Source organism: Eublepharis macularius, chromosome 10, assembly GCF_028583425.1.
Source record: "Eublepharis macularius isolate TG4126 chromosome 10, MPM_Emac_v1.0, whole genome shotgun sequence".
Taxonomy (NCBI): Eukaryota; Metazoa; Chordata; class Lepidosauria; order Squamata; family Eublepharidae; genus Eublepharis; species Eublepharis macularius.
In genome coordinates, this window is record NC_072799.1 from 32,671,848 (window position 1) to 32,699,695 (window position 27,848).

Genomic DNA, 27,848 nt, shown 5'->3' on the forward strand with positions numbered 1-27,848 from the left:
CTGCCATGAGCGCAGTAGGGCCGATTCCAGATGACTAACCTGTATCCCCATGATACAGTGGGGGAGCTGGGGCTGAGAGGAGTGGTTTACCCAAGGACACTTGGGCCGATTCCAGATGACTAACCTTAAGGCGCTTCATGCGACGACGCGCAAAACTCATGCGAGGAAACGCAATATTTCTCATTTTCCCCGTCGCGATCCGGAAGAGAACAGCATGAAGCGCCTTAAGGTTAGTCATCTGGAATCGGCCCAAGTGTCCTTGGGTAAACCACTCCTCTCAGCCTCAGCTCCCCCGCTGTATCATGGGGATAATAATCCCCACCACTCTGGGTGAGGCACTATTCTGTCTACAAGAGCGGTATATAAGTGCAGTTATTATTTATTATTATTATTATTCCCTTCTTTGATTCAGGGCCATTCACACGCCATTTACAGAAACAAAACAGCAACATGTAAACATATTATGAGCAAAATTAAATGTGAGGAAACAGAAAACAGTCCCCAAATAGACTCTAATGGGTTTTAATTGCAGATAAAGCAAAACAAGTTAAACAAGGTGGGGGGGGGGAATGATAGAATCCCTAGTTACTCTTCTGGTATATGAAGAAGGGAGCTTATGCCCTGAAAATCTTGTTGGTCTCATAGGTGCCACTGGACTCAAATCCTGCTGTTCTACTGCAGAACAACACAGCTACCCACCAGAAACTAGTTAAAGATAAATATTTCTTCTTGGGGTGGAGGTGTCATCTTACTTACCATCATGTTATAATTTTAGTCAGTTGAGAAACATCTTTATAGATCACCAATAAGGGAAGAACAGGGATGGGGACTGGTTAAACAGAGTACCCCTTCTACATCCCTTGCAGTCAAGACACTTAGAATGGGTTTGCTTAGGACTGCATGGTGGACTGCAATTTTTACAAAAAGCATTTTTCCCAGCCACTGCTGAGAAATTCTTCCATGTCTTCCTTCTTGTGCTTCAATACAAGAAGAGGTGAAAAGAAGAAGAGGCACTCACCTAGTTCTGGTGCTTTGCTTAGAACAAACGCATATGCCCAGAATTTGCTGACAGGTCCATTGTAAAAACTCTGGTCACAAACTGATGGCTTTAGCCCTTTGGTCATCAAAATGTATAGCATATAAGCACCCGTTCGAACAGCACCAAATATACTTCAGGACCATAAAAAGAACACAAAGAACAAGCAGTGAATAAAAGGCCAAAAAGACAGACAGATTCACAGAGGCCAGGGAGGAGAGGTACCCCTCCCGCATACCTTTTACATTTAGACTACGGTGAACTTATAGCCTTAACTCATAAGAACCCTAAAACATCTAGTTCTTTTGGCAGAAGGATACTAGAATACTTCAACTACTGGCTTGATGCTGTGAAATTATTTCCTATATATTCCAAAAACCATTACCTTCAAGGAAGTTAATGACATAAGAATTTTGGTTCTTTACATTAAAAAAATTAATTCTAGCTATGGGTATCAGTTTCGTACATTCATACCAACTTGCTCTTGACAAAGGAAACTCCTTTGCTTAGGGTCAATGTTATGGGAGGGGTGGGGTACACTTTACCAGGGACCAGAAATCCAGGAAGCCTGGCCAATCTGATTACCGTAAGGGAGAAATATGAGGTTAAATCATTCATTTATTTTATTCAATTTATATTCTGCTTTCCCTGAAAGCGGGCTCAGAGCGGATCACAGGTGGTAATAAATACAATTAAAACAGCATGAATTAGATTAAAACATATCAGTCAGTGCAGTAAAGTTTAAATCATGCTTGAGGATATTTATGAAAACTCATCTCCCTGCGTCCAAGACATGTATCTATATGGAATCCAGATAGAGATTTACTGGCGCTGACATCCCACCTGTGCATTGACTCACAACACAGGGGCATAAAGAGGTCACAACAGCACTGGCCCCGCTTCCCCGTCTCTATGCAATTGCTGAGTTATCTGCATGGTGAAAAGGTGCAAAAGAAGAGCCTGAGTGTGTGTGCCCCCTTCCCAATGATCAGCAACATTTAGAAAGCAGGGTCACTGATCCTAGGGAGGAGGCATTTTCATGGGTACTTTCTCCACGAGTTCACGCTATGAAGATGACTTGTTGATCACATGGAGGCCAGAGGTGCTAGCGGTGAGGAAGTGCTAGAGTAGGAGAGGGTGGCCACTGATGGAATTCAAGAATACAGAACACTATCCCTGCCGTTCCCCCTCAATATCAATAACAGGAATGACTAAAAAGAACCTCAGGACATATTGTCAAAGGCTTTCACTACTTTTTATTAATGAAGAGTTTTATTATCCAGAACTGCATACGACTCTTTCAAGCAATCGTTTAACGAGAGAGTTACAGGCATCATTAAAAAAAAAATCTTCCCTTTTTTGCAGCTCCTTTATGTCTTGGAGCATTTTATCTCACCTTTCCAAAGATAGCTGTTGACCATTATCAGGGAACTGAGTTATTTTTTTTTATTAAACAATTTGTTTTATTCTAACTGGGACATGCCTTTATATATATTCAAAATTCATCACACTTGTTTCAGCATGACTTACTTTAGTATTCAGTAGTACTAATACATTTAGAGGGATGAATATTCTAAACTAATATAAAGCCACTGCACACAAGACGTCAAAAAGTTAATGAAAAATATAGTCCCTGATTATTTCCCCTTTCTTTGCACCTTAAGTTTTCATTCATGAAGAGTGATCCCAGAGAGAACCTCAATAGCATTACACAGAACAATCACTTCACATTCGTTTCCCCTTCTTTGTTAGGAACAATAGATGTGTGGAAGACTGAACACCTTAAAAGGGGCAGAATAATTAAACAGATCTGCAATGTGCCATGCTATGTGGAGTAGCACATTCTGTATTATTGAGCAACTGTAAAAGAAAGATCAGATTCCCCTAGTCCTTTCTTATTTAAAACAGATGCAAATTACTTCCAGTTCATTGCTTATTCTTCCTAATGAAGATTTTCACAATCCAGAGCTGAAGGCCTCTTTCAAGCAGTCGTTTAAAGTGTGTGTGTGCATATCTGTGTAAGTGGAACACAGATTGTGGTATCAGATCCCAGCCCAATTTATACACGTTCACTAGACTGTAGGGAGAGAATTCCCATACCATGCACAGAACTGAACAAAGGGGATATAAAGATTCCTAGTAGGATCTGCAGGAGGAGGAGGTGGCAATGACCAGTTGCCTAGCCCAATGGTAGATCCAAACGTTTTCTCTTCTTTGTAAATCCAAACATTTACCAACTGACATATCAAAGCCAAGCATACTTGTGTTAGCATAGCACAATGGTAAGAATGTTGGACAAGGGGTCGGAGACCCAGGTTTGAATCCCCACTCTGCCCCAGAAGCAACTTGGGTGACCTTGGGCCAGTCTCTCTTTCTCAGCCTATCCCATCTCTCTCACCATTCTTCTTGTGAGGAAGAGAAGGAGAAATGCTGTTGTAAACAGGGTGTAAATAATTAAATACATCTTTAAAACCAGGACCCCCAACCTTGGTGAACCCGTGGGCCCTTTAGGAATGTTGAGAAATGGGTACTGGGCACTACTATAAAATAGCTTTTGGGTGGGGGCAATCATAAAAAGGCTTTGTCGGAGATGGAACCACTAACAAAATGTCTAAAATGGGAGAGGGATAAGGATCAGCTCTTTGCTTTGGGGAAGAGATGCGATTCAGTTTCATGTTCCAAAGAAAGAGGAAGGTTTGTTCTCTGCGCAGCCAGAGGGAAAGGCTTCCAGGTCCAGAATCACTAACGTTTGTGTCTATGGTCAAGAAGGAATACATGACTGATCCATCTGCCTTGGATGAGTTCAGTAGTTTGCTAGTCAGTCAGAACCGTTGTTCCCCTTGCTCCATTCAACCACTTGGATTTTATCCCCAAGATTCAAGAATTAATGCTCAGGAGGGCATTCTTATAGATGAAATAATGATGTGAATCCTGCAAGAAGGGCATTTTTTTGAAAAGTAACAGGGTTCAAATTTTAAAATTCTGTACAAGTTTTCCCAACTGTTTTCTTTTTCTCTCTTGTTATATTGCATTGTTTGTTGGATATGTTATACTGTCTTTATGACACTGTTCTCTAATTGTGAAATCCAGTTTATTGGATCAATGTTCTTGAAATCCAATTTATGGGATATGTTATACTGGTCCTTAATTGTGTAATCCAGCTTTATTGCCTTTTTCATTATATGTATCACAGTGGTCTTTATTGCATTATTTTTATAACTCTGTAATCTGCCTTGAGGCTTAGTGGAAATGTGGATCATTAATGAAGCCAATAAAGTAGTCAGGCACCAAGAAACACATTAGTAGGCACCGTGGTGCCAAAAAGTGCCACATTGGGGATGGCTGCTGTAATGTAACTGATAACATATTTCAAGGGAGAAGCAACTAGATTTTTTTTTTTTACACACACACAAGGGTGCAGGCAAAATTCAGTTTTTAGCTTAGATCCTATGCATGGCAAAAAACATCTCAAGTATTAGGGAATACATTTAAAAATCTTTAAAGTTACCTGACAGGAATTCATGAGCCTGATATATTTAAGAAACCCTTAAAGAATTCTTTGGGGACATACTCCTGTATTATTACAGAAAAAAGCCTTATCTTTGGAATAACTGCAGTAATCTAGAGATTTGAAAAGTAATCCCCCCATTCGCTGTCAGCAGAATACCTGCTCTTAAGAGGAAACTTTTAAGGTTCTTATACGATCAAAGTTGTTACAGCAACTAGAATACTTGCAGCTTCAAAGTATTCTCAAGTTAAAAATTATCTTAGGGCAATAATGTTAAAAGTAAGAAAGGCATAAGGCAAGTCAATCTAACCAACAAGACTAAAACTGTACAATAGAAAATAAATGGGATATAATAGAAATTACTTAGACAGTAATTGATAGTTTGGATGGAAGCAATTATAATGAACTGTCCAGATCCATAAAACAACTGGCAATTACAGAATCTTAAACGAATAGATTTCTTCAGGTCTTGCTTGTCAGAGAGGCTGGCAAAACTGCACTGGGTCATTAGCATTTCAGCATGAATGAAAATCTTTAGAAGTGGCCTTACAGCAAATCAGTAAGGGTAATTCTAACATCTTATATACTAATAAACAAGTGGCCCTGATCTGAATACAGAGACCGAAGCCATGAACAGACAAGACAGAGCTTCCTACACACCTGAAAAATGCCACAGGTTTGGTGAAAAATCTGAAATCTAAAAGACATTGGGAGGTTTAACAAGAACCCCAAATGGTTAGAATTTCAGAGCAGGATCTGTGAGACCCAGGTTCAAATCACTATTCTGCCATGGAAGCTCACTGAGTAGTTTTGATCCACATACTCTCAGCCTAACTTACCTCTCAGGGATGCTGTGAGGATAATATGGAGGCAAGGAGAATGATGTAAGCTGCTCTGGGGTCCCATTGTGAATAAAGGCAGTATATAAATGAAGTAAATTAGGTGAAACGGGAGCAGATAAAAGGTAAGCTGTTCGGTGGGTCTGAAGGACATAGGGAAAGGTGAGCGTATGGAGGCTGCCAGAAGGAGAGAAAGAGGAAATCGTGTGGGGAAGGGAATACAGATAAAAGTGAAATACCCCTTGCAAGTTCTTGTAGATTCCCTGCCATGCAACTGAGCCCAGCTCAGCCAGCACCATGCAACTGGGAGACAAGCGAGAGGCTGCTGGGGGGTGGGAGTGGCAGGAAGGGGAAATATGAAGACAACAATGAGTGAGGAGGAGAGAAAGAAGCAGAAAAATGTGGAGAGGCTATGGGGGGCAGGGAAGGGGAAAAGGACACGGTGGGGAAATGAGATGCCCCTCACAGGTCCTTGTGGGTCCCCCATTTGTAAGTACCAAGTTTTCCAGAATGTTTGAAAAGCACAAAATGGAGAACTGAAGGTAAAAAATGTTTAAGATTTTATCATATTTTATTGTACAGCCATGGAGCTCTCTCGGAGGTCACACTGTTACCCTAAACTAGCTCACAGAGTTACTGTAAGGACAAAATTGGAGGGAGGAAAGAAACATGTATCCTGTTCTCTGCTCCTTGGTGGAAGGGCTTGATATCCATGTGAGAGAAGCCTGTGTTTCTGAGGACGGGTGGTTTGACAAGCACCTCCATTTTTTTTCCAGAATAGGTTTTTTTTAATGACAAGCACCTCCATTTGAAAAGACTGAGTAATATGACAGAAAACAGAGAATTCTTTTTCGTTATTTAAACATCTATAATCTTACCACATGGTGGTGCTTTCACCACATGGAAAACATGCTTGCCCACTAGGATCTATTTGTTTCAGTGGAGCTTTTGCCACATTTGTCTCCAGTTTTTGTTACGGATGAACATTTGATGAAGTTTGCAATGTGACCTTTTTTAAAAAACAAAACCCAAAATCTTAGGTAGCGGAAATTAATGCCCCAAATAGGGCCATTTACCCAATGGTCCCTTCCTAGTTATAGACTTGGGTCTAGATATTATGAAAAATATAATCTGTAGGTCATCATTACAATTTTTAAAATTACAACACAGATTGAGAAATTTAACAAAGGTCTTACTTTTACAGTGTGCTTTTCAGAAAAATGTACATGTTTCTATGAAAATTTTTCACAATGAAGGGCATTTGGTACCTCAATAAAATTTTCTCATTCATATCTGAATTGGTTTTAGGGATCATCCTTTACTTTCCTGTTGTAATGTACTGCAAAATGCAATAGGCATGTTACAAAGTTTAAGAAACCTGAAGTAATAAAGGATAATAATCATAGAATTAACACAATGTTTTTATTTATTTAAACCTGTCCATAAAATGCATGCAGACGATTCCTTTAAAAAGAGGCTTACCTGAAGAGAGCAAGGCTCAGAGACCAGAGCACTAGTGGTTTCCTCAGCTCAAATTTTGCTCTCTTATTCATTACATGCCGGCCACCGAATATAAAGGCAGCATACAGAGCAGAAAACAGGAAAGATTTCTTCCTGTAAAAGAAAAGCAAAACTACAATCACTCTACGATATTCAGTCAGTGCTTTAGCTGCCTGTAGCAAAATTCAAAGTAGACACGCACAGAGGAAGCTGTCTGGTCTGCACCACTAATCTGCTAAAAAGGAGTAATTTTTCATCTTCGAATTGGGTATGATTGATCCAGTCTTTCCTAATGGAGATTCAGGAGAATGATCTGTCCTCAAGAGAAGGTTGTTGCGACTCTGTAGGAGTTACTGTTTTCTTCCTTCCTGTCAGGAGGAACAATGCCGCCAATGGAAAAACAAGTGGGTGCATTTGAATGTGGGATATTCTTACACAGCATTATGGGTCAGTGGCTGCGCACATGCTTTGCTTGCAGAAGCTCTCAGGTTCAACTGCTGGCCAGACCTACTGAAATCATCTCGTGTATCAGTAATCTGGAAAAACGTTCCTTTGCCCGAGACCCTGGAAAGCCATTGCCAGGCGATGAAAATAATACCGATTTAGTCACTAGTGGCGTGACTCAGTATAAGGCAGCTCTGCCTATTCGTATGTTACTATTTCATGCTCCAAACAAAACCTTTGAGTATATGAATAAGTGGGAAGAACTCTGCCACATCAGATTGGCTGGTAATTTGAAACTCGTCACTTATCTGTGGAGTACATGGTATGATTGCTTTCATGAAATATCTTGGTTTTATTATTATAATATTCATGTCACACAGACTTTTATCATAGCATGCAATTTATTTGCTTCTGGTTTCTTTCTAATATCATCCTATTCATATGGATGATCAGAAGGAGAGGTCTTCTGTTATACCAAATCAACTGTTATGATTGTTTGGTGTCACAGAGGCAGAGGCATCCTTAGGGAGGTTATGACACTACCCTTGATCCATATTGTCTGTAAATTAATTGTGTTAGAAAAGAGAACATTCTAAGCATGTGACTGGTATTCAGACCAATAGCTATCTAGAAAAGGACAGCCAGGGTCAAATAATGCTTAATGATGACCTCAATCCCCATTCAGCTATGAAGTTCAATAGGTGGTCTTGGATTAGGGTTGCCAGGCCACCCTACCTGAAAAGTGGGTGTGAGTGTGTGGGTTGGGGGAGGGGAGGTTGCCACGGTGATGATCCTCTTTACCTGTAGAGCCCCCAGTGATGTCATGTCTGGAAGCTACAGCATCTCAGCAGGCTCCAAAGACTGTATTCACAATGAGATACCATAGCTTCTGGTTTAAACCAGCCTGCCTCTATTCAACTTTCTCTCCCCCTGCCATCCAGGTGAGTGGTGGTAAGGAGTGGAGGCGGGGGTGTGGGACCTGGCAAGCCTATCTTGGACCAGTCTCTCTGGCTCAGCCTAACCTATTTTTCAGGTTTGTTGCAATGAGAACATAGAGGAAAGCCAAACAACATAAGCCAACTCGAGCTCCTTGGGGGAGATGAGGCATAAAATGTGAGACAGAGAGAAGCAATTAAGATTTTGGCTAGGAATCTAACCTTGTGCATTCTGATCCCTTCCAAACACTCCTGAAATACTGGATGGGTTGCTCTGTAGCAGCAAAACAAAACAGGAGTCCACTGGCACCTTAAGGACTGAAAGGAAGGTATTCTTTGCACACTGTAGATGCTAATATATCAACGCCTCAAATGAAGTGAGCTCTGAATCAGAAAAGCGTATGGTCTATAAGGTCTCACTGGATTCCTATTTTATTGTCATGGCCCAGCCTGGGCTCAGTGAGAGCGAGGACTCCTCCTCAGGAGGAGAGGGGCTTCGTGTAGCCAGCCAGGACTCCTCAGGAGAAGAGGAGCTCCATGCAGCCAGCCCTGACTCAGCAGAGGCTGGTAATCAGGAGCCACAGCTGTAGGCTAATCGGAGCCTACAGCCAGCAGCTGAAGCAGAGCCATCAGTACTCTCCAGCCCCAGCACCACAGGGGAAGTGCAGCCAGAGACTTCCACAGGGGAAGCTCAGTCAGGGACTGCCAGCACCACAGGGGAAGCCCAGGCAGAGGCTTCCACCCCCCCCAGGTTCACCCACACCCAGAGAACGCCGCAGACAGCGCCAGAGACTGGAGCTGCAGGAGAGACGGCGCAGTGCTCGTCTCCTGAGCCGACGCCAGCTGCTGGAGAGTGATGATGAGTAGCTTCAGGATGGAGCCCCAGCAGCTGGCTGAAAACCATGCCTGGCTATAAAAGCCAGTCGGGAGCAACAGCCAGGAGTGGAAGCAACGTGTCTACTGCCTGCAACCACTCCGTGAACCTTGCCCGTGCCTACTGTTGGACCTGACACTATCGGCAACTGACCTTGGACTGTGCCTGACCTTGCTCTTGGACTCTGGACTCACCTCTGGCATTAGCTTGTGCTCTGACCACTGCTTTGACTTGGCTTTTGGCTCCTGAAACTCCCTCTGGACTTGGTATTGAGGTTTGGACTTGCACCACCCTGCTTGGGCTGGCCTAGCCCGTGACATTTAGTTCCTGAAAGACTGTAACTTGTTCTAATATGACACACACAGCAGTCCTTCATAAGTACAGAACAAAACAGTAAAATAAACAAAATCCCAGCACTACTATTTACAAGGACTTAGAGTAGCCTAAATAGAAAGCCTTTGTAATTAAAATAAAAGAATAAAAAACACATTTCTAGCTTACCCAACTGAATTCAGGTCTGAATTCAAAATCCAGCTTGCGGAGTTCCAGTTCAAACATACCAACAATACATTTTTTAAAAACTTCATACTTAATGCAGGCTCAGGACAAAATATAGTGGTAAGATTGCAGCATTTTCCAAATGGACCCAATTGGGTTTGGGGGGGGGAGGCGTTTCCCATTTTTAACCCTCACTGTTTAGCCACACCAGGACTTCTGCATTACTTATAATTTTCCCCCTCATGGTTGGTCTGCTGAGAGATACAAACTTTTCTACATGTAGCAACTGAGGAATGGCTTCCATGTGAAAGAATATGAGAATCTCCAAAATAAAGACATGACCTTCTCACAGAAAGTAAACCATACCATGCTGCAATTCTTAAGAGAACAGCCAATAAATGAACAAATTAAAACTTTTCTAACAACAGGAAACATGGGCTTCCAATGGCTTGCATTTTTATTTTTAAAAATGCAATCTCTTTCCTGGAAACTAAAATAACTAAAGACCAAACTGGACTAGATACGTGGAGATATATAATCACTTTCTGACACTTTCAGCCATAAAACGAGAGTGGGAAAATCTACCATTCTGATTCAAGAACAGAGAGCAGGTGCTTCACTCTTTCCCTTTGGATCATTTTTGTGATCAAACTCCCCTACAGTTGCTTTCCTGTGAAAGTGATAAAGACAGAAGGGTTCCTGTATCTCTCCCTCCCTACTGATGGAGAAGTGATGGGGGGAGGGGGTGGTAAAGTTGGTAAAGTTACTGTCCAACAGCCCCACATGAAAACTAGGTAATTTAAAAACACACCCCTTACTTGCTGTCATTCAGAGCCTAACTAAACATTACACACTACACAGGTTCACCATGGGGATTTACAGGTATCTTCTAGCTGCTAGTTCCTGATGGCAACTCATGAGTAAGTCCCAAATAGCAAGTCCCAAATAGGATTGGGACTGGTGTGAAGGAGGAGGAATTCCTTCTCCTTTGTGCTGTTTTTGGCAGCTGAAACTGCTTGGGGGATGCTGCGGGAGAATGATTTGTTCCACTGAGAGCCAGTGCATGTGCTGAGTGTGCTGGCTCCCATAGAGAAAGGAATACTCCCACCTGTGCTTCCCAGGCTGTTTCAGCCATTGTAAACAAGACAGGGGAGAATCAAGGGTTGCTATTCTCCAGTGGGTGGCTGGAGATCTCCCAGAATTACAGCTGATCTCCAGGTTACAGAGATCAGTTCCCCTGGAGAAAATGGCTGCTTTGGAGGGTGGACTCTACGGCATTATACCTGGCTGAGGTCCCTCCCCTCCCCTCCCCAAACTCTGCCCTCTCTAGGCGCCACCCCCCCCCCCCAAATCTCCAGGAATTTCCCAGCCTGAAGATGGCAATCCTATTAGTACCTGGTCACGAATATTCACCAAAATTATTATTTCCCCCCGTTTGCTCTTTGAGTGCCGTCATAAATTAGTACCATAATGTCCCATTTCAACTGATATGTCTTCTACTGCCCAATCATTATGCCTGCTATTTATCTGGCCTGCAAGATCTCTCAGAGTATCTTACAAATATGATGCAGATAGTATTTATGACCTTTAAAAGTCAGGATTAAAGAGCTAATTAAAAATATGGGAAGTGATCTAATATACTAATTGGGTTAAGTATAGTAGCTGACCTATTTAAATCAGTTCAATCACAGAAATGTTGGGAATCTCTTCTGTTCCATTTTTGTTAAGAATATACAGTGTGCTTATTAAAAACTCAAAAACTTAGACAGGATCTTAGATTTAGGCAGTAATATCACGTATTGAAGTCCTGTTGCATCCAACTGTCTGTGACAGGAAAAAATGGGATTGTAATTCTGTGGTATTCTATATAAATTCACAACAGAGCCTGGGCTCCAAAGAGCCATTTAGAAGATGCACTCAAAAGTTAAATTCCAAAGGAATTTAAAGATAATGGATAATGTAACTTAGAGCCCTGGTCCTAGAAGGTGACACTTATATAAAAACGGTGCAGTTTGTCTGTGGGAAAACGGGGCGTTTGCTTGAAAACTACCATGTGACACAATATCGTTTTCAACCCATAACCAGGCAAATAGGATAGTGGCTGTAGGAGAAAACAACCTGTATTAAATGCCCATCAGCTGGTGACTGGAGCCGATAGGGGAATGGGCCTTGAACCTGGATTTGGTCCCGAGAGGAAGCAGAGTGACATCACCTTATATCTATCTTAGGAAGCCTGCTTGAATTTTTGTCCCTGTTCCATGTGAATAATCTTAACGCAATTCCCCCTCTTCTTCACACACATTTGGAAAATCGTGTAAGAGCCTAAGCCACCTCACAGGGTGTTGTGAGGGGGGAAATGGAGGAGAATGGTGTAAGCTGTTTTGGGGGTATTAATAAATTAAAAGAAATAAAATAAATAAAATAAATTTTTATTTAAAATAAAGAATTTTATTTAAATTTTATTTAAAAGAAATAAAATAAAATTTTATTTGAGTGTGACCTCAAATAAATATGACCTAAGGAGGGGAACAACAAGCTCCCATCCTCATCACAGATAAACCTGATCTGTGATTTCTCAGTCTCTAACTAGATAGTTGTAAACTGCACAAGTTCTCCACTGAGACTTGCAGCTATACTGCAGCTACTAGTTCCTGGTGGCAACTGATGAGTAAATGTGCAGCAGAGGCAATTCAGATCAGGCCCACTAAGCGGGAGAATGAGGGATTCCTGCTTACTAACCAACCACAGTTTGTAACTACTGAGTACATTGCTTATCTACATTGTCATGCTAAATATGGGAAAAGGAAAAAAATAAAGTAACAGTAAAAGTCTGTGGAAAGGGTTGTGGAGACAGAGAAATAAAGAAAGGTAGAAAAACCTATCTGCTCCAAAAAGAGTGCTTCCTGTCAGACATAGAGAGAGTAAGTGCTGCCTGCCTCCAAGAAAGCCTATTCAGGCATCAGGAAAACAGCAAAGAAAGAGGGAGAACAATAAAGGTAAAAGGAAGGTCTACTAATGCTCTACCATTATAAGTTCTCTCTCTCTCTCTCTCTCTCTCTCCCTTAACAAAAGACAGCAGCACCCTTACTGCAGCTATGCTTGTAGAGGTCTGCTCAGTGCCTTTCTAGGGCCACCTCCTCAGAACCCTACATAAATTGCCCTGTGCTCCATAGTGAAAGAAAAGAAAGATATTGAAGCAATAAACAAACAAAATATTGGGAAGCTTATGGAACTAAGCTCTATAGTAATTGCCATAAAACATAAGGCCATATATACACTATAATTTTTAAAGGAATATTTACAGACATGAAAGTATGACTGACCTAGTGACCTTGGTAATTCTGGGATACAAGCGGGAACTCACAAGGACTTGTGGGAGGCATGTCATTTTCTCCTCCTCCCCCATATCTTCTTTCTCCCCGCACCCATAGCTTCTCCCTCTTTTTGTTTCCTTCTCTCCTTCCCACTCACCTTTTACAAAACTTTTCTGTTCACTTTTTTCTTTTTCTATAGTACCAATAAATTGTGGCCTCTGGTGGCAAGTTTCCTTGTGCTTACTACTAGAGATGGGCACAAACTGGAAAAAAACCGAACAATGTGGTTCATGGTTCGTCAAATTTCATGAATCACGAACTTTCACGAACCTGTCCCTGGTTGGTGAACTGGATCGTTTGGTTCATGAAAACGTCATATCCAGGTCAGAATATCATCGCTTCCAGGCCAGCAGAAGGTCACTTCCAGGCCAGCAGAAGGTCTGCAGTAAGCCCATCCCATGTTGCCTAGGAAACTGACTGATTGGTACTAGGCTGTCTGCAGCGATGAACCAAAAAACGAACCAAACAAACCAGCCTAAAGTTCGTGGCGGTTTGTCAGAAATGGGATCTGATGAACCTCTGGTTCGCAAACCACAAACCAGCCTGGTTCGTGCTTAATTTTGGTTTGTATTTTGTTTCGTGCCTATCTCTACTTACTACCAGGGAAGTGTCTTTTGAATTGCAGTCTATGATTGAAGTTTCCCTTCCAAAAATTTCCTAAGCTGATAGGCAGGGAGGGGAGGAGTCTCCCCTTGCGCAGACCTGATTGGTGGGGGGTGAGGAGCAATGTTCCCTCTAAGCTGTGCAGTGCTGTGAGCTAAAAATCTACTTTATGAGCCAAAACAACTTTCATTAAAACTTTGAGCGCACCTCCTTTTTTTAAAAAAAATTATTTCAGTCTACAAACATACAAAACATACAAACATAAACTACAAACTACTTTAATGTGTATTGTTTCTCACTTAGAAGTGAAAATTCAAGCAGTTATTCAAACATGGATTCTAAATATCAAACTAAATTACTCTGCAGGTAAAGTTATTAATACTTCTCCTTCCCACCTGTTTGATATACAAATATAAATATATCTGAGAACATGTGCTAGGGTCTGCATCCTGGGCACATGTTAGCCTTCTCTATTCCAACAAGATTGCAGCAGGTAGGTGGAGAGATTTACAGTATAATCCTGTACAAAGTTACTCCAGTCTCAACTCATTGATTTCTAGCCTTTGCAGAATCCAAAAACAAAAACCATGTAATACATTTTGATTACAATCAAAATATATTAACAATAAAAACCAGTAATGTTTCGGTTTATATGTGTATGTTAGTATGTTGTAATGGTTTAACTGCAATAAAAGTATTTAAAAAAAAACAATAAAAACCAGTTGTCCAAGACCATCTAGTCCCATTAGGTGAAAGGGCCACAAAAATCAGAGTATACTTCTGTATGGAAACGGATAGATTCATGCTGATTGCAAAAAGGTAGCTGTGTTAGTCTGTTGCTGCAAAATAAAGCAGACACCCAGTGGCACCTTAAAGACTAGCACATTTATTGCAAGATGAGCTTTTGCGAGTCAGTGCTGACTTCTTCAGATATGTATAGAAATCAACCTGAGAATCATTCTCATGTTTTCATTTTCCACATAATGAATCTGCACTTGAAAGACTCATGAGAGAATTCATCCTTGATCTTAATCCCCACCCTGCCCAACCTGCCCCATATGAAGCATTCTACATTTGATTTCCACATCTGAAGAAGTGAGCAGTGACTCAGACTTCCGGTTTGGGATCCATAGAGGTCTAACGCAGCTCTAAGAGCTGAGCTGTCCATGCCACTGTTTGGAAGGCTGGGGGGGCGAAAAATAGCCCGCAGCCTCCTGTTCTCAGGCGGAGAACAGGTGAGTACGCTCGTGCACCTGAGGGAGCATTGATCTCGGGTGAGGAGGGGGTTCCACGCAACGAACTCCCACCCACCCTTGGGGTCCCACCCGAAGAAAGGTTGCCTAGATCTCTGCAGTGGCTCTGGAGTCAAATTTTGGCATAAGATCTTCATGCCCAAGCTTCAGTGAAACAGCAAGGGGCTTTGGACTTAATTGAATAAAAGAAGCAGTGATTACAACCCAAGAAAAACGCCTAAGAAGGTAAAGATCGCTATCTCTTAGTACAGGACAGATTTTAAAAAGAATTAAGTGGCTAAAGTGGATTTAAGAACTGCTACAGATTGGGAACGTAAGGGGGAAGATTCCGGCAAGAAAAAGTTTGAAAAAGTAATTTTGCAAAAGAAGTTAGCACGGAAATTGGACTATTGTTTACATACCTGCGGCCGGGAAGAGATAATGGACTGTGAGAAAGTTTAAAAAATCGCAAGAACTGCTGTGTAACGTAGGGGAACAGGAAGTACGTCAAAACCATAAAGAGACTGGTGAGAAGGGTTCATGTTTGAACGCCGGAAGAAGGGAGACGCCATTTTGGAATAGGGTAAGGGAAGACTTCAATTTAAACGGAAGTAGGCCATCTTTGAAGAAGGTAAGGGCGAATACTTCAGCATAAAACCATAGAGAAAAAACGCCCGACATTTTGAACACTTTGAAATAGTGTCTAGCCAAAATAAACTGGATTTGGACTTTTAAAAAACATCAGAAAGTAATAAATCAGCGCCACGGAGTTAAGGAAACGGGCAGACTCGTGGGAGCGGAGCAGAGCAAGCCCCATGATGTCGAAGAAAGAGTGGCAAACCGCGATGGATAACTTGGACAAAAAAGTTTCAGAGGGGAATAAAGAGCTTAAAGACATGATGTTAGAGATGGCGAAAGAACTAAAAGACTTTAAAGAGACACTCAAATCAGAAATGGCAGAACTGACGAAAGGTATGGATAAAATACAGAATGACCTACAAGTTACACAGCAGAGAGTTAATGCAGTTGAGGAAACGGTAGAGACGATGGCAGACGTGCACAAGACCGAGATGAGGGGAATGAGAGGAAGAATGGCCGTTGCGGAATGTAAACAGATGGAAAAGCAACTAAGGTTTTGTGCGATCCCAGAAGTGGAGGGAAAAATACCCAGAAATCAGATTACAGAGATTTTGGCAGGCTACCTGGGGAAGGAGGAGGAAGAGATTGCAGCTCTTCTGGACGTGGTGTACAGAATTAATTCCAGATTCGCAGCCCAGAGGAAATTACCAAGGGACATTTGTGCAATTCACGACCAGAAACACAAGAGAATTAATTGTGAGCAAACAATTTCAGGATCTATTAGAAGTCGATGGAAAAGAGGTGAGAATCATGAAAGAGTTGCCCAGATCGGTGTTGTTGGAGCGGAAAAAATACAGAGAACTGGTTCAGATGTTAAAGGAGCTGAAAATCAGATACAGATGGGAAATACCAGAAGGACTGACATTTGAGTTTGGTGGAGCAAGAAAGAGCATCAGATCTGGTCAGGAGATGGAGACTTTTATTAGGGAAAATGAAAAGGACTTACCAAAAACCACAAGAAAGTGATCATGGAGTGTAAAATCATATCTTGGAATGTTAATGGACTAAATTCACCTTGTAAACGTAGAGCTACCTTCCACTGGCTGTTAAAACAAAAATGTAACATAGTCTGTCTGCAGGAGACACATATTAGAAAGCAAGATGTAAAATATTTAAAACTTGCTAAACTGGGAAAAGAATTTGTTGCTGCTTCTAAAAAGAAAAAGAGAGGTGTTGTATTATATATAAAAGATGAATTGCAGCCCAGACTAGTGTTAAACGACGTAGAAGCCAGATATGTAGCAGTGGAAATTATATGGAATTCTAAGAAGACATTGTTGATTGGAATTTACGCACCAAATGGTGCAAGAGAGAATTTTTTTAAGGACTTAGAGAAACAATTAGATGACCTATCCTATGATCACATAATCCTGGCAGGTGACTTCAATGGAGTTACAAACTTGGAAGACGATAAGCAGTCTAAAGCAGCTCACAAAAAAAGAGGACTATTGCCAAAGACTTTTTTTGAGCTTAAGGAACAAGAAAACCTAGAGGATGTATGGAGGAGACAATATCCTAAAAATAGACAATACAATTATGAGAAACTATGGATACAAATAGAGAGAGACTTAATAAAATGGAACAAACTGAACCTATCCTGGTTGGGAAGAATAGCAGCAGTAAAAATGAATGTTTTACCACGAGTAATGTTCTTGTTGCAAAATATTCCAATCATCCGAGACTCCAAACAATTTGATAAATGGCAAAGGAAAATTTCAGACTTTGTGTGGGCAGGCAAGAAACCTCGAGTGAAAATGAAGGTACTACAAGATGCGAAGGAAAGAGGTGGTCTGCAACTGCCCAACATAAGGTTATACCATGAAGCAATATGTCTGGTATGGCTGAAAGATTGGATAATGTTAAAAAACCGTAAGCTTCTGGCCTTGGAAGGACATAAAATATTATTTGGATGGCATGCATACATGTGGTATGACAAAGTAAAAGTGGACTCTATGTTTTTGCACCATTACATTCGAAGAAGCCTCTTCACGGTCTGGAAGAAATACAAAGCGTACATGGAGGATAGAATTCCTTCATGGGTGGTTCCGTATGAAGTAATAGATCCGAGAACTGTTGACAATGAACAGCAATGCTTAACGTACAAGGAGATTACACAAATACAATATTCAAAGCTGAGAATAAAGACAGAAGAAGAATTGTCTCCTTGTTATGGATGGTTTCAGTACAGACAGATCAGAGATCTTTATAATGCGGACTGCCTGAGAGGAGGTATAAGATTGGAAAAATCGGAGTTGGAGGAAGTGTTACTACAAGAAGGCAAGAAAGAAATATCTAAAATTTATAAATTACTTCTGAAATGGTATACAGAGGACGAAACAGTAAAAGTTCAGATGGTGAAGTGGGCAATAAATTTTCATAAAGAGATAACGATGGAGGCGTGGGAGCATCTATGGAAAAATACATTGAAGATTTCAACGTGTACGAACGTCAAAGAGAATGTGTACAAAATGATCTACAGATGGTATCTAACACCAAAGAAAATTGCGCTTGGAAATACCAATATGTCGGACAAATGCTGGAAATGCAGAAAGCATGAAGGTTCACTATATCACATGTGGTGGACCTGTGAAGTAGCCAAGCAGTACTGGGGAGAAATAATTGAAGCAATTCACGAGATTCTGCAAATTCAAATTAATAAGAACCCAGAACTGTTGCTACTGAACCTTGGAATGGAGACTGTTCCAGTGCAGTATAGAACATTGTTATTTTACATGACTGCTCCGGCAAGACTTTTGTATGCGCAGAAATGGAAGACACAAGAAATACCAACTGTAGAAGATTGGATTTATAAATTGCTGTACATGGCAGAAATGGATAAAATGACTAGGAAACTTAAAGATCTTGACCTAGGGCAATATATTACTGATTGGGGGAAATTGAAACAATTTTTGGAAAAAAAAGGGATGTAAAAGGAGAACTGTGGCAGTTTGAGAATTTTTAAAGAAAAATAAGGATAAGAGAGAGGGGGGATCTTACCATATAGGGGAAATGTAACTATAATCTAAGCTAGTATAAGGGTTAGGGGAATTCTTTTTCAGAGTATATGAATAAGGGTATAGTTAAATAAATATACTAATGGGGTATACTATATATACTATATATAATGGATTATGTTAGTGGATCAGATTGTATATTATATAATGACTGTGTGATATGGTGTTGTGTGCTGTGCCACATTGGTGGCAGGGCACACAGTAGGGGTTTTAATACATATTATATTGACAGTAGTATATTTGATAGAATATATGGTTAAAAGGAATAGAATATGTTTAAACTAAGATTTTTGTTATATATTATATGATATTATACTGGTCTGCTATATTGAGGGGTATAAGATGTATACTATATTGATAGTATAACCGATAGATGTATATTATATTGACAGAATATTTGATAGTATAATTGATAGAAGTATATTATATTCTTCACAATGGGGACCCAAAGCAGTTTACATAATTCTCTTTGTCTCCATATTATCCTCATAACAACCCTAAGAGTGGTAGACTGATCAAATCACCCAGTGTGCTTCCACAACAGAGCAGTGATTCAAACCAGGGTCTCCCAGATGTAACTTTGAAACTCTAACCACTACATTACAATACACTGGGGTGCTATGGAACATTAGCAAACAGCCAGGCCTGGTCATTTATGATGTATCAAGAGGCCCAGTGGTTTACTTCTTGGTCTGGCCCCAATGAGTCTCCCCTCAAAGGCTAAAGCAGCCCCAGGATGGGCCCTGTCCCCTCCTCCCTGCCTTTCATTGACAGAAAACAAGCCTGGAATACTAATTAAACTGTTATGGTTGCCAAGCAACAGCTACTGAGGGCATCTGGTTAAAGCTACAAGTGATCCTTTAAATGTTTCTTTAATTTTTTTAAGATTTCAGATTTTTCTGCAAACCTGGGACATTTTTCAGGTGTGTAGGAAGCTCTGTCTTGTCCAACCATGGCTCCAGTCTCTGGATTTAAATATTCATAGATCAGGGCCACTTGGCTATTAGTATATAAGATACTTGAGATATTTTTCATGATGTATGATATTTTAAACCTTTAAGAATAATATAAAATCCTATATACAAGCAGTAAGTTCTGCTGTCTGGTTGATGTCCCAAAGTTTTATAAATGCTTTTTTGGAGGGAAGTGACAGGCAACGAACATAATATAACAAGTAATAATTTTATGGGTTTAATTTTTTAATTATTTTTAATTAATTTCAGACTGCTTAATTGGCAGTAATGAACATTATACTTGATAGCCAGCCTGGTATAATGGTTAGAGCGTTAGACTATGATCTGGGTGAGTCAGGTTCAAATTTCCACTCTACCATGGGAGCTTGGTGGGTGACCTTGGATCAGTCATACACTCGCAACCTAACCTACCTCACAGGGTTGTTGTGAAGATAAAATTTAGAAGAACAATATAAGCCACTTTGGGAACTTTATTGAGGAAAAAGGCAGGGTATACATAAAGCCACATCAATCAATCAATCAATCAATCAATCAATCAATCAATCAATCAATCAATCAATCAATCAATCAATCAATCAATCAATCAATCAATCAATCAATCAATCAATCAATCGTTAAAGGATCTGCTTTTGAACAGAAGATATCCATATGTTGTATTTACTCTAACCAATGTAAAAAAATAATCATGCAATGAAATCTTTAGATCACATTGTGGATGAGAGGTTGACAGATGATTTTAATGGAATGGCTCTCATTTAGTCCATACAGCCAAACAATTGTGAACACTCTATAAAAATGTTGAAGGATTTAGAAGATTGACCATTGAATGACTTATGGAAAGAGAATCTAGATATCAAGGATTACTTACTTTTTTTCATGATGCCTCACACTGACTAGGATGGGGGTGGGGGTTTGCAACAAAAATTATGAACTGAGCACAACATTTTTATATGCAGCTCATAATCCACTAATGTAATGCTCCCTAATAATAGCAGTTGAGTAATCGAATGTTTTTACATGAAACTATAATAAGTGGATAATAGACATGCCATCCAGAATGTTTAAATACTTGGGTCATTAGCTATACAAATGTTCTACTGTTCTGAAAAGGCAATTCTGAACTGTCCAGGACTTTTGTTTAACATGAATAAACTTGCATTTACTGTGACTGGCGGAGTGCATCCAATGGTGCATTTCCACAGATGCAAGGTCTTCTGCCCTCGGAGTGTGACTTTTGCAGTTCCTCCCTTCCTGTAGCAGCCTGAAACAGACCCTGAAGTCCTGCTCGCGGAGGTCCAGGCTCTCCAAGGAGCAGAATTGCAGGGAACTTTTTGGACTGACACATGAGGAAGGAGCTGCCAAATTTGTATTCTGTAGGGGAAAGTCTTTGCACCTGTGGGAATGTGCTGTTGGATCCACCCCAATATCTATGGAATCTGATAAACTTTGTTGTTTTTAAGACCATCTTCTACTTTGTAATTCAGCTTTAACCCCTGTCTATGCTTTATTTATTTACTCCATTTATATTTTGCCTTTTCCCCCAGTGGGGACATGAAAAGATTTACTTCACTCTCCTCGCCTCCATTTTATCCATACAACAATCCTGTTAGGTAGATTAGGCTGAGAATATATGACTGGCCTAAGGCCACCCAGTATGCTTCCTGTTGCATTCTCACTGGGCAGTATGATTGATCTTGATGGCTGGAACAGTGACAGTGGCATCAGCCCCTCCCCCCAACCCAGATCTGGAATTATCTGTGACTCTGTGTTCTGGAACTGGTTGTCCTTTTTTAGATGGTGTTGCTGCCAAAGCCTCTGGAAGGCTATGACAGAGGGAATTGTCTTCCAATGTGACATTCAACATTTTGCAGACCATCTTTTCTGTTGGCTAATGGATGTTTAGATATTGCTATTCCTTGAAGTATGTAGGAGCTTGTACTTATGATGGGATGGGCAGGTTTGGGAAATATGGTGGTGGTGGTACTCCAGGTGAAAGATGACAAATATTACCTGAGGCATGTAAACACCTAATGCTAGTTGCTTTGAAATGGCTGTTGTGACAGATTTGGAAGATTCTTTCAAGATAAAGTCTCAGCTGTTCCAAATGGGGTATCAGATCGAGAGCTGGTCTGCTTCCAGAAGTGTTGGGTATACCTGCTTGTCCAGGTTGCTTGGATCACTTTGGCAGTGTGCTCATTTGATGACGACAGAATTCTTGCAGTTGTATGCTACCACACATAACTGAGATCCATCACCCTTCTGGCTAATTGTTAGTTCATGTGTGTTGCCTAATTTTACTAAGATGAGATTAATGTTCTTTTGAACAGGAGAGGAGTTTCCCAAAAGGTCTGAAAGAGGCTGTGGCAAGACTTTTATTTAAAGAAGCAATCTTTGGATAAACAAATCCTAGTTAATTACAGACTAGTGTCAAATCTCACTTTCTTGGGAAAGATAATTGAAAGTGTAGTGGAAGAACAACTTCTGGCCTGCTCATCCCTTGACTGTTTCCAGAAAGGATCCAGGCCTGGCTATGAGATAGAGACTGCTTTTAGTATTTATGGTGGATGATCCAAGTTCCAATGGAGAAGGGTGATACCTCTCTTGCTTCTGTTAAGCTAATCAACAACTTTTGATACAGTTAGTCATGGCATCTCATTAAACTGATGGGAGAGGGAATTCAGGATCCCAGGTCCAAGTCTTCAGTAGCATCATTCCCCGCCCCCCCCCCCCAAATTTATCGCCAATCAGAAAACTGGACAGGAGTGTCCTACAGAATTCTTTCCCGTCTTCAGTGTTTTTTAAAAATATAATTGAAGGCTCTAAAAAGGGTGTCATCAATATGCTGGGGAAATCCAGCTCCAGATCTCTTTCACAGGACTGCCACCCTCTGTTCTAGGCTGGTGTCTGTATCTCGTGGCCAAGTGGATAAGGGAAAAACTGAGTTGCTGCCTGACAGCTGTGGTCAAATTGCTGAAAGAAAAAAAATTGAAACTGAACCCAGACAAGACAGAAGCAACGCTGGTTGGGAAGGCAGAGATATTGAAGAGGCCATTGTGCTTCCTACTGCAAGGCTTTGTCTGACCCTTGCAGGCTCAGAGCCAAGCTACAAGCTACAATTGCACTTGCCTAGCAAGTGAACAGACTCATGTGCATCCCTCCCTGTTCACTTGTCATTCACTTGCACTCCACTTGATCTGAGAGCTTGGCTCTCAGATAAGAGACCAGGGGTTTACTGCATTTACTTGCTTCTCTAGCACTGCTGCTAGAGAAGCAAGTAAATGCAGCTAGTAACAAAGGCTTTCTCCCAACTCAAACTAGCCTGAAAGGTAACCTGCCTACCTTGACATGGCCAATCTGGCCACCTGGACTCATGCCATGGTATCATCGAGACTAGACTACTGTCACACATTCTACACAGGTTTTTCTTTAAAGTTGACTCAGAGACTCCAGCTGGAGAATGCCATGGCTCAACTGGAGCTAGGTGGAGCATGCACGTGACTCCCATTTTGCAGTCACTCCATTGGCTAACCATCAGTTACTGGACTCAGTTCAAGGTTCTGACCATCACACAGAAAGCCATTCATGGACTCAGTCCCTCATATCTACAGGGCTGCCTCTCCTACTATGCTTCACTGTGGCAGCTTCACTCATCTGAACAGGGCCTTCTGCAGATAGCACCCTGTAAATGGGAAAAATCAACAACTGCCTGCACATACACATGCTGGAGTGGCCCCCATTTTATGGAATAGTCTGCAAAATATAGATAACTGAATTAATCAGGAGGGCTTTTTTTACTTAGGCCACAGGGCAGTGCTGTAAGGAAATGGTTCAGAGATATGCTTTAATAAAGGGACAGGGACTGTATACTATTTGAGTATTGTCTATTGATGTAGATATGCTCCTACTGGATAATTTCTGCATCGTTTAATATGTCACATCAAACTACTTTTGTTTCAGTAAGGTCTACCTCTGTATTCCCATATTTGAATTTATGCTTCTTTTCAGATTTCCGCAATGCATATCCTGTTGTATTGTTTTTTGAATATCTCAGTTGTTGAGCGTATTGACTTAACACTGTGTAATTTGCCTCGAGTCTCAGTGAGAAAGGCAGATTATAAAACAAACAAACAAACAAAAATTTAACCCAGACAAGACAGAGGAGATGATGGCTGGAAAACAGCATAGCAGTGCTTTTTGACTCAGCTCTGTTACTGGAGGAAAAGGTCAGGATGGCTGAAAGACCTGAAAATTGCCCCTGCCCCCTGATCTTGCCATGATGATTAAGGCATCTAAGACTTCTCAAGTTGGATTACTGCAATGCATTCTCTGTAGGGCTGCCCTTGGAGGGACTGTGGAGGCACTCACTGATGGAAAATATGGCACTTCACCTTCTAAAAAGGCCGTGATGTCATAAGCACATGATGCCAATTTTAAAACAGTTTCATTGTTTGTCTGTGTATTTCCGGGCTCAGCTCAAGATGCTGATTCTTATCTTTAAAATCAATCACACTCTGGAATCCATACACTGGACTGAATCCATACACTGGACATGTTCTGCTCACCAACTTAGGTCAGCAGATAAATATTTGTTAGTGATCCCAACAAGCCAGCAAACACAACTGACATCAGCAAGGATACCTTCCTTTAGCATCATAGCCCCAAGATGAATTGGAGGAATTCTGCTGTGCCTCCTTCCTTTTATCATTTCAATAACCTTTTGGGCTAAACTTCAAGAGCTTTTGGGCTAAAATTCTAGTATACCTGGATGAGTTGACTTCAGCATATTATGGATGTTTCTATGAATTGTTTAATCTTATTGTTGATGTATTGTTTGATTACTGGTTTATTTTATGTATATTGTTATCCACTTTACATACATTTTGAAAAGTTGGCTATATATAAATAAAGCTTGCTTAAAAGTCATATTTGAATCCCGGAGTATGTTGCTCCAGTGATTATATCTGAAATAGCAGGGGATTATTATTTGGTCTCAGACAGCGAGCAACAATGAATAACTGGTACAGGAACAGCTCGCGTAAGATGAAAAAGCACAGACAGAAGCCCCAAGATGGCTGAGCAAGATCACAGGGCAGGGTTGAGCTAGGCCTTTGAATAGCTTTTTGCTTCTCTGCAAGTTTGGGAAATACAATTAAGCTTTTGGAAAAGTCAGGCTACATAATGCAGACTGCATACCTGAAAAGCTTACACAGGGTTGCCAGCTCTGGCTTGGTAAGTTCCTGGAGAGCAATGTTTGGAAAGGGTAGAGCTTGGATGGGACATGGGAGGGATCATAGCAAGGATGTCATGCCACAGAATCTGCCCTCCACAGCTGTCATTTCCTCCAGGGGAACTGATCTCTGTAGTCTAGAGAATAGAGATCAGTTGGAATTCTGGAGGAAAACAACCTGGAAGTTGGTAACCTTAGGCTCACAACTAGGCCTCTGAAATGTCTATAGTGTAACAGAAAGAACTTGTGGATATTTCTTTCAGGATTTACTGCTGGCCTCAACAAACAGCTTTTCGCCACAGGAACAAAGAAATAAATTACCCAGAGTAGTAGGAAACCCAACTAGATTAATTTATCCATAAATCTCTGTTGTTAGGTTTATACCCCCTGAATTACATTTGGGGGGGGGGGGGAGCAAAAAGAAAGAAAAGACACAGATACCGATATATAAGGCCTCATATAAGAGGGCAGGGTATGAGTACAATCTCCTCACTGAACATCCAGCATGGTGTACTCACCTGCTGCGGCAGCAGGAGGAACTCAGTGGACAGGCACAAGTGAAGTGGCCTGACACCACATCCAGATTCAGACTCAAAAGCCCATTCCCATATAACTGTACCACGTACACATGAGACTAAACTGGCCCACAATGCAATGGGAAAGATTCAAGTACAGAAATCACGGGAAGCACAAATGACGAACATTTTCTAGCGCTTCTCCTTTTCACTCAAATTTCTGCAACTATGTATTTGTAGTTTCCACAACGTAATTTGAAAAGATGGTAATTTCTTCCCCTGGAGCATTCACTACTTTTTCCATAAGTCAAACTGAGTTATGTACAATGTCTTTGCTCTTTATTTTAGGGGTATACTGAAGACATGCCAAGTCTATTTCTGCATTCCAAGAAAACAAATGTCATAAACGTGTTCATTTGAATATTCATATATTTATGTACAGCTCTTACTTCATAGATTAGTTAACCTAAGTTAACACTAGAGCACAGAAGATTCAGTTAACTCTCTGGGCTGGGCATTTATCTCTCTCTTCTGACGCTGGTGGGTTAATAATCACTTTTACAATTCAGTTGGCATATGATTAAATGCAGAATTGGATTTGTGCATTCACTTGTCTGCAAAACACTAGATTTCCAGGCATACCCAGCTAAAATATGTGGGAAACAAAGTGGTTCAGTGGTACAGGTAAGGATTTTTAATGCCTGTTCCAAAAGATCTTTCTGTGACTTTGAATAACGTCACTATGTTCTTTAGCTTATGCAGCAGGAATGTAGCCACAGAATCTTGCAAGTGCTACTTCAATAGGATTTATAAAGCACTGGCAATTATTCAGATGGAAGAGGAATGCCCATAATTCAACAATTAACAAGAAATCTCACCTTTATGAAGCTCTTGCCTAACTTCCAGGAGCGGCTCACCCCTTCAGGGTGAGGTGTTGCCTCAGCCCGTTCTCTAAATTCTGTGCTTGGCAAGAAAGAGATACAGGTCCTGTTCTCATAGCTGAGAAGAGTTAATATGTACTGCTGGTTGTTTAAATGAAAAAATATGAAGCCCAAGGCATACAACTCCTATGCAGTGTTGAAACACTTATAAAAATAGCTCTTCAACATCATGTCTGGTTACACCCTAGATGCATTTTAAGCTGATGTGTCTGCATGAAGACCAGATACTGCAGCACAGGCACAATTATGGTGCAAGACAGCACAGGATCGAAGCCATTGAGGAAGCCTATTTCACCAGTTTTAACATCCTTGGTTACCATGTGTAGGAGAAGGATGCACAGAAATCCAAAGGCTTCAGAGGCAAAAATTAGAATCTCTGCATAGGAAGTTCATCTCTAGAAGACTATACTAACCAAGTAGCGTAGCCATCATTTGCTTCAAGCAGTATGTTATGGTAATGGTAACTAGTGAGGGTGGTGGTAACAGCAAGGGAAACAGGTAAAAGAATCCATTCAATGCTTACAATCCTAGTGTCACTTTGAGGTTACTTATAGGCAAACTGGGACTCCAGTGTTTTATTCAAACAGCATTTGGACCTGCGCTATATGGATCGCTTATTTCTCTGTTCTAGATGTACTCTATGTCCAACAGCTCCTAAGTTTTTCTGAACAAACATCTAATCACTGGATAAAATTCACATGAAGTTGACACATCTTAAGACATGAAACTCCTAATTTTTCCATAGGAAAAAATGGGAAAATGTCCTTTGAAAAAAATGGGAAAAGCTTTCCCCAACTTCTGTCCCCAACCAGTGCTTCACATCATTAGATTTGCTGTCTGCATTTTGCTTGCCTGACTCCCAAAGCTGAGCATGCTTGTGCATTCTAAACCACTAATATTTCATTTCCACTGACACCTAAGAAATGTAATTCCATCCTGTAAATTCTGATTCTGTATCAACATGGCGAATGTCAACTGTCCATGCACAAAATTTGTTGCAAACTTTATGCATGCTCTCAAAATATAACTGTGAATGAGATGGAACCTGGCCATGCTCACCCATGTGCACATGAAAGCCCAGCAATCTAGCAAATTGTTAATAAGTGGCAAGACCCTGCTTAGCTTCTGAGATCTGACAAGATCAGGCTCATCCAGGCTATCCAGGTCAGGACTTATTTCTATGAGCAACTCTGAAAAGTTTTTCAGGCCTCTCCCACCCTTGTTCAGCTGAATTTATTAACTAATAACTGCCTTGCTGCCTCTGGTTCAAAGTCCCTTCTGATCATGAAGTGAGTGATTAGAATTAGGGTCAGACCTGCCAAACAAGATCTTGCACATATTATGTACATGTAATCACTTCCAACATAGTCGTACTGGTGCCTCCAAATATTATCTCAGCACACATGCAGATTACTAGGCCATGGAGGATCTAAAAGGACAAAGCCAGTACTTTGAAGTGCACCTAGAACTGTGAGCCAATGAGATCTTATACAACAGGTGTAACAAGCCACAACAACAACCACATTGTAAATCAGCAGAAGTTTCCAAAGACTTTTCAGAAACAGCACCAATGATCACAACTGGATGACAAAAGAGAATGGATAACGCTGTTTTGAAACTGGGAAAACAAAGTGTTTTTAAAAAAGGCTATGAATACAACTTCTGGATCCAAAAGCAGTGCTGAATATAGGAGCA

At 40.8% G+C, this 27,848-nt stretch overlaps 1 protein-coding gene across 1 annotated transcript in view; it reads right to left on the bottom strand.

The window, feature by feature from the left end:
• Nucleotides 1–27,848, bottom strand: part of ELOVL6 (ELOVL fatty acid elongase 6) — an 86,940-nt gene that overhangs the window by 10,861 nt on the left and 48,231 nt on the right. The window contains exons 2-3 of the mRNA XM_054989486.1: nt 6,866–6,997; nt 1,019–1,170 (exon numbers count right to left, since the gene is read on the bottom strand). Of these exons, the coding sequence (XP_054845461.1) occupies nt 1,019–1,170; nt 6,866–6,997 (284 nt within the window). The remainder of the gene's footprint in view (nt 1–1,018; nt 1,171–6,865; nt 6,998–27,848) is intronic.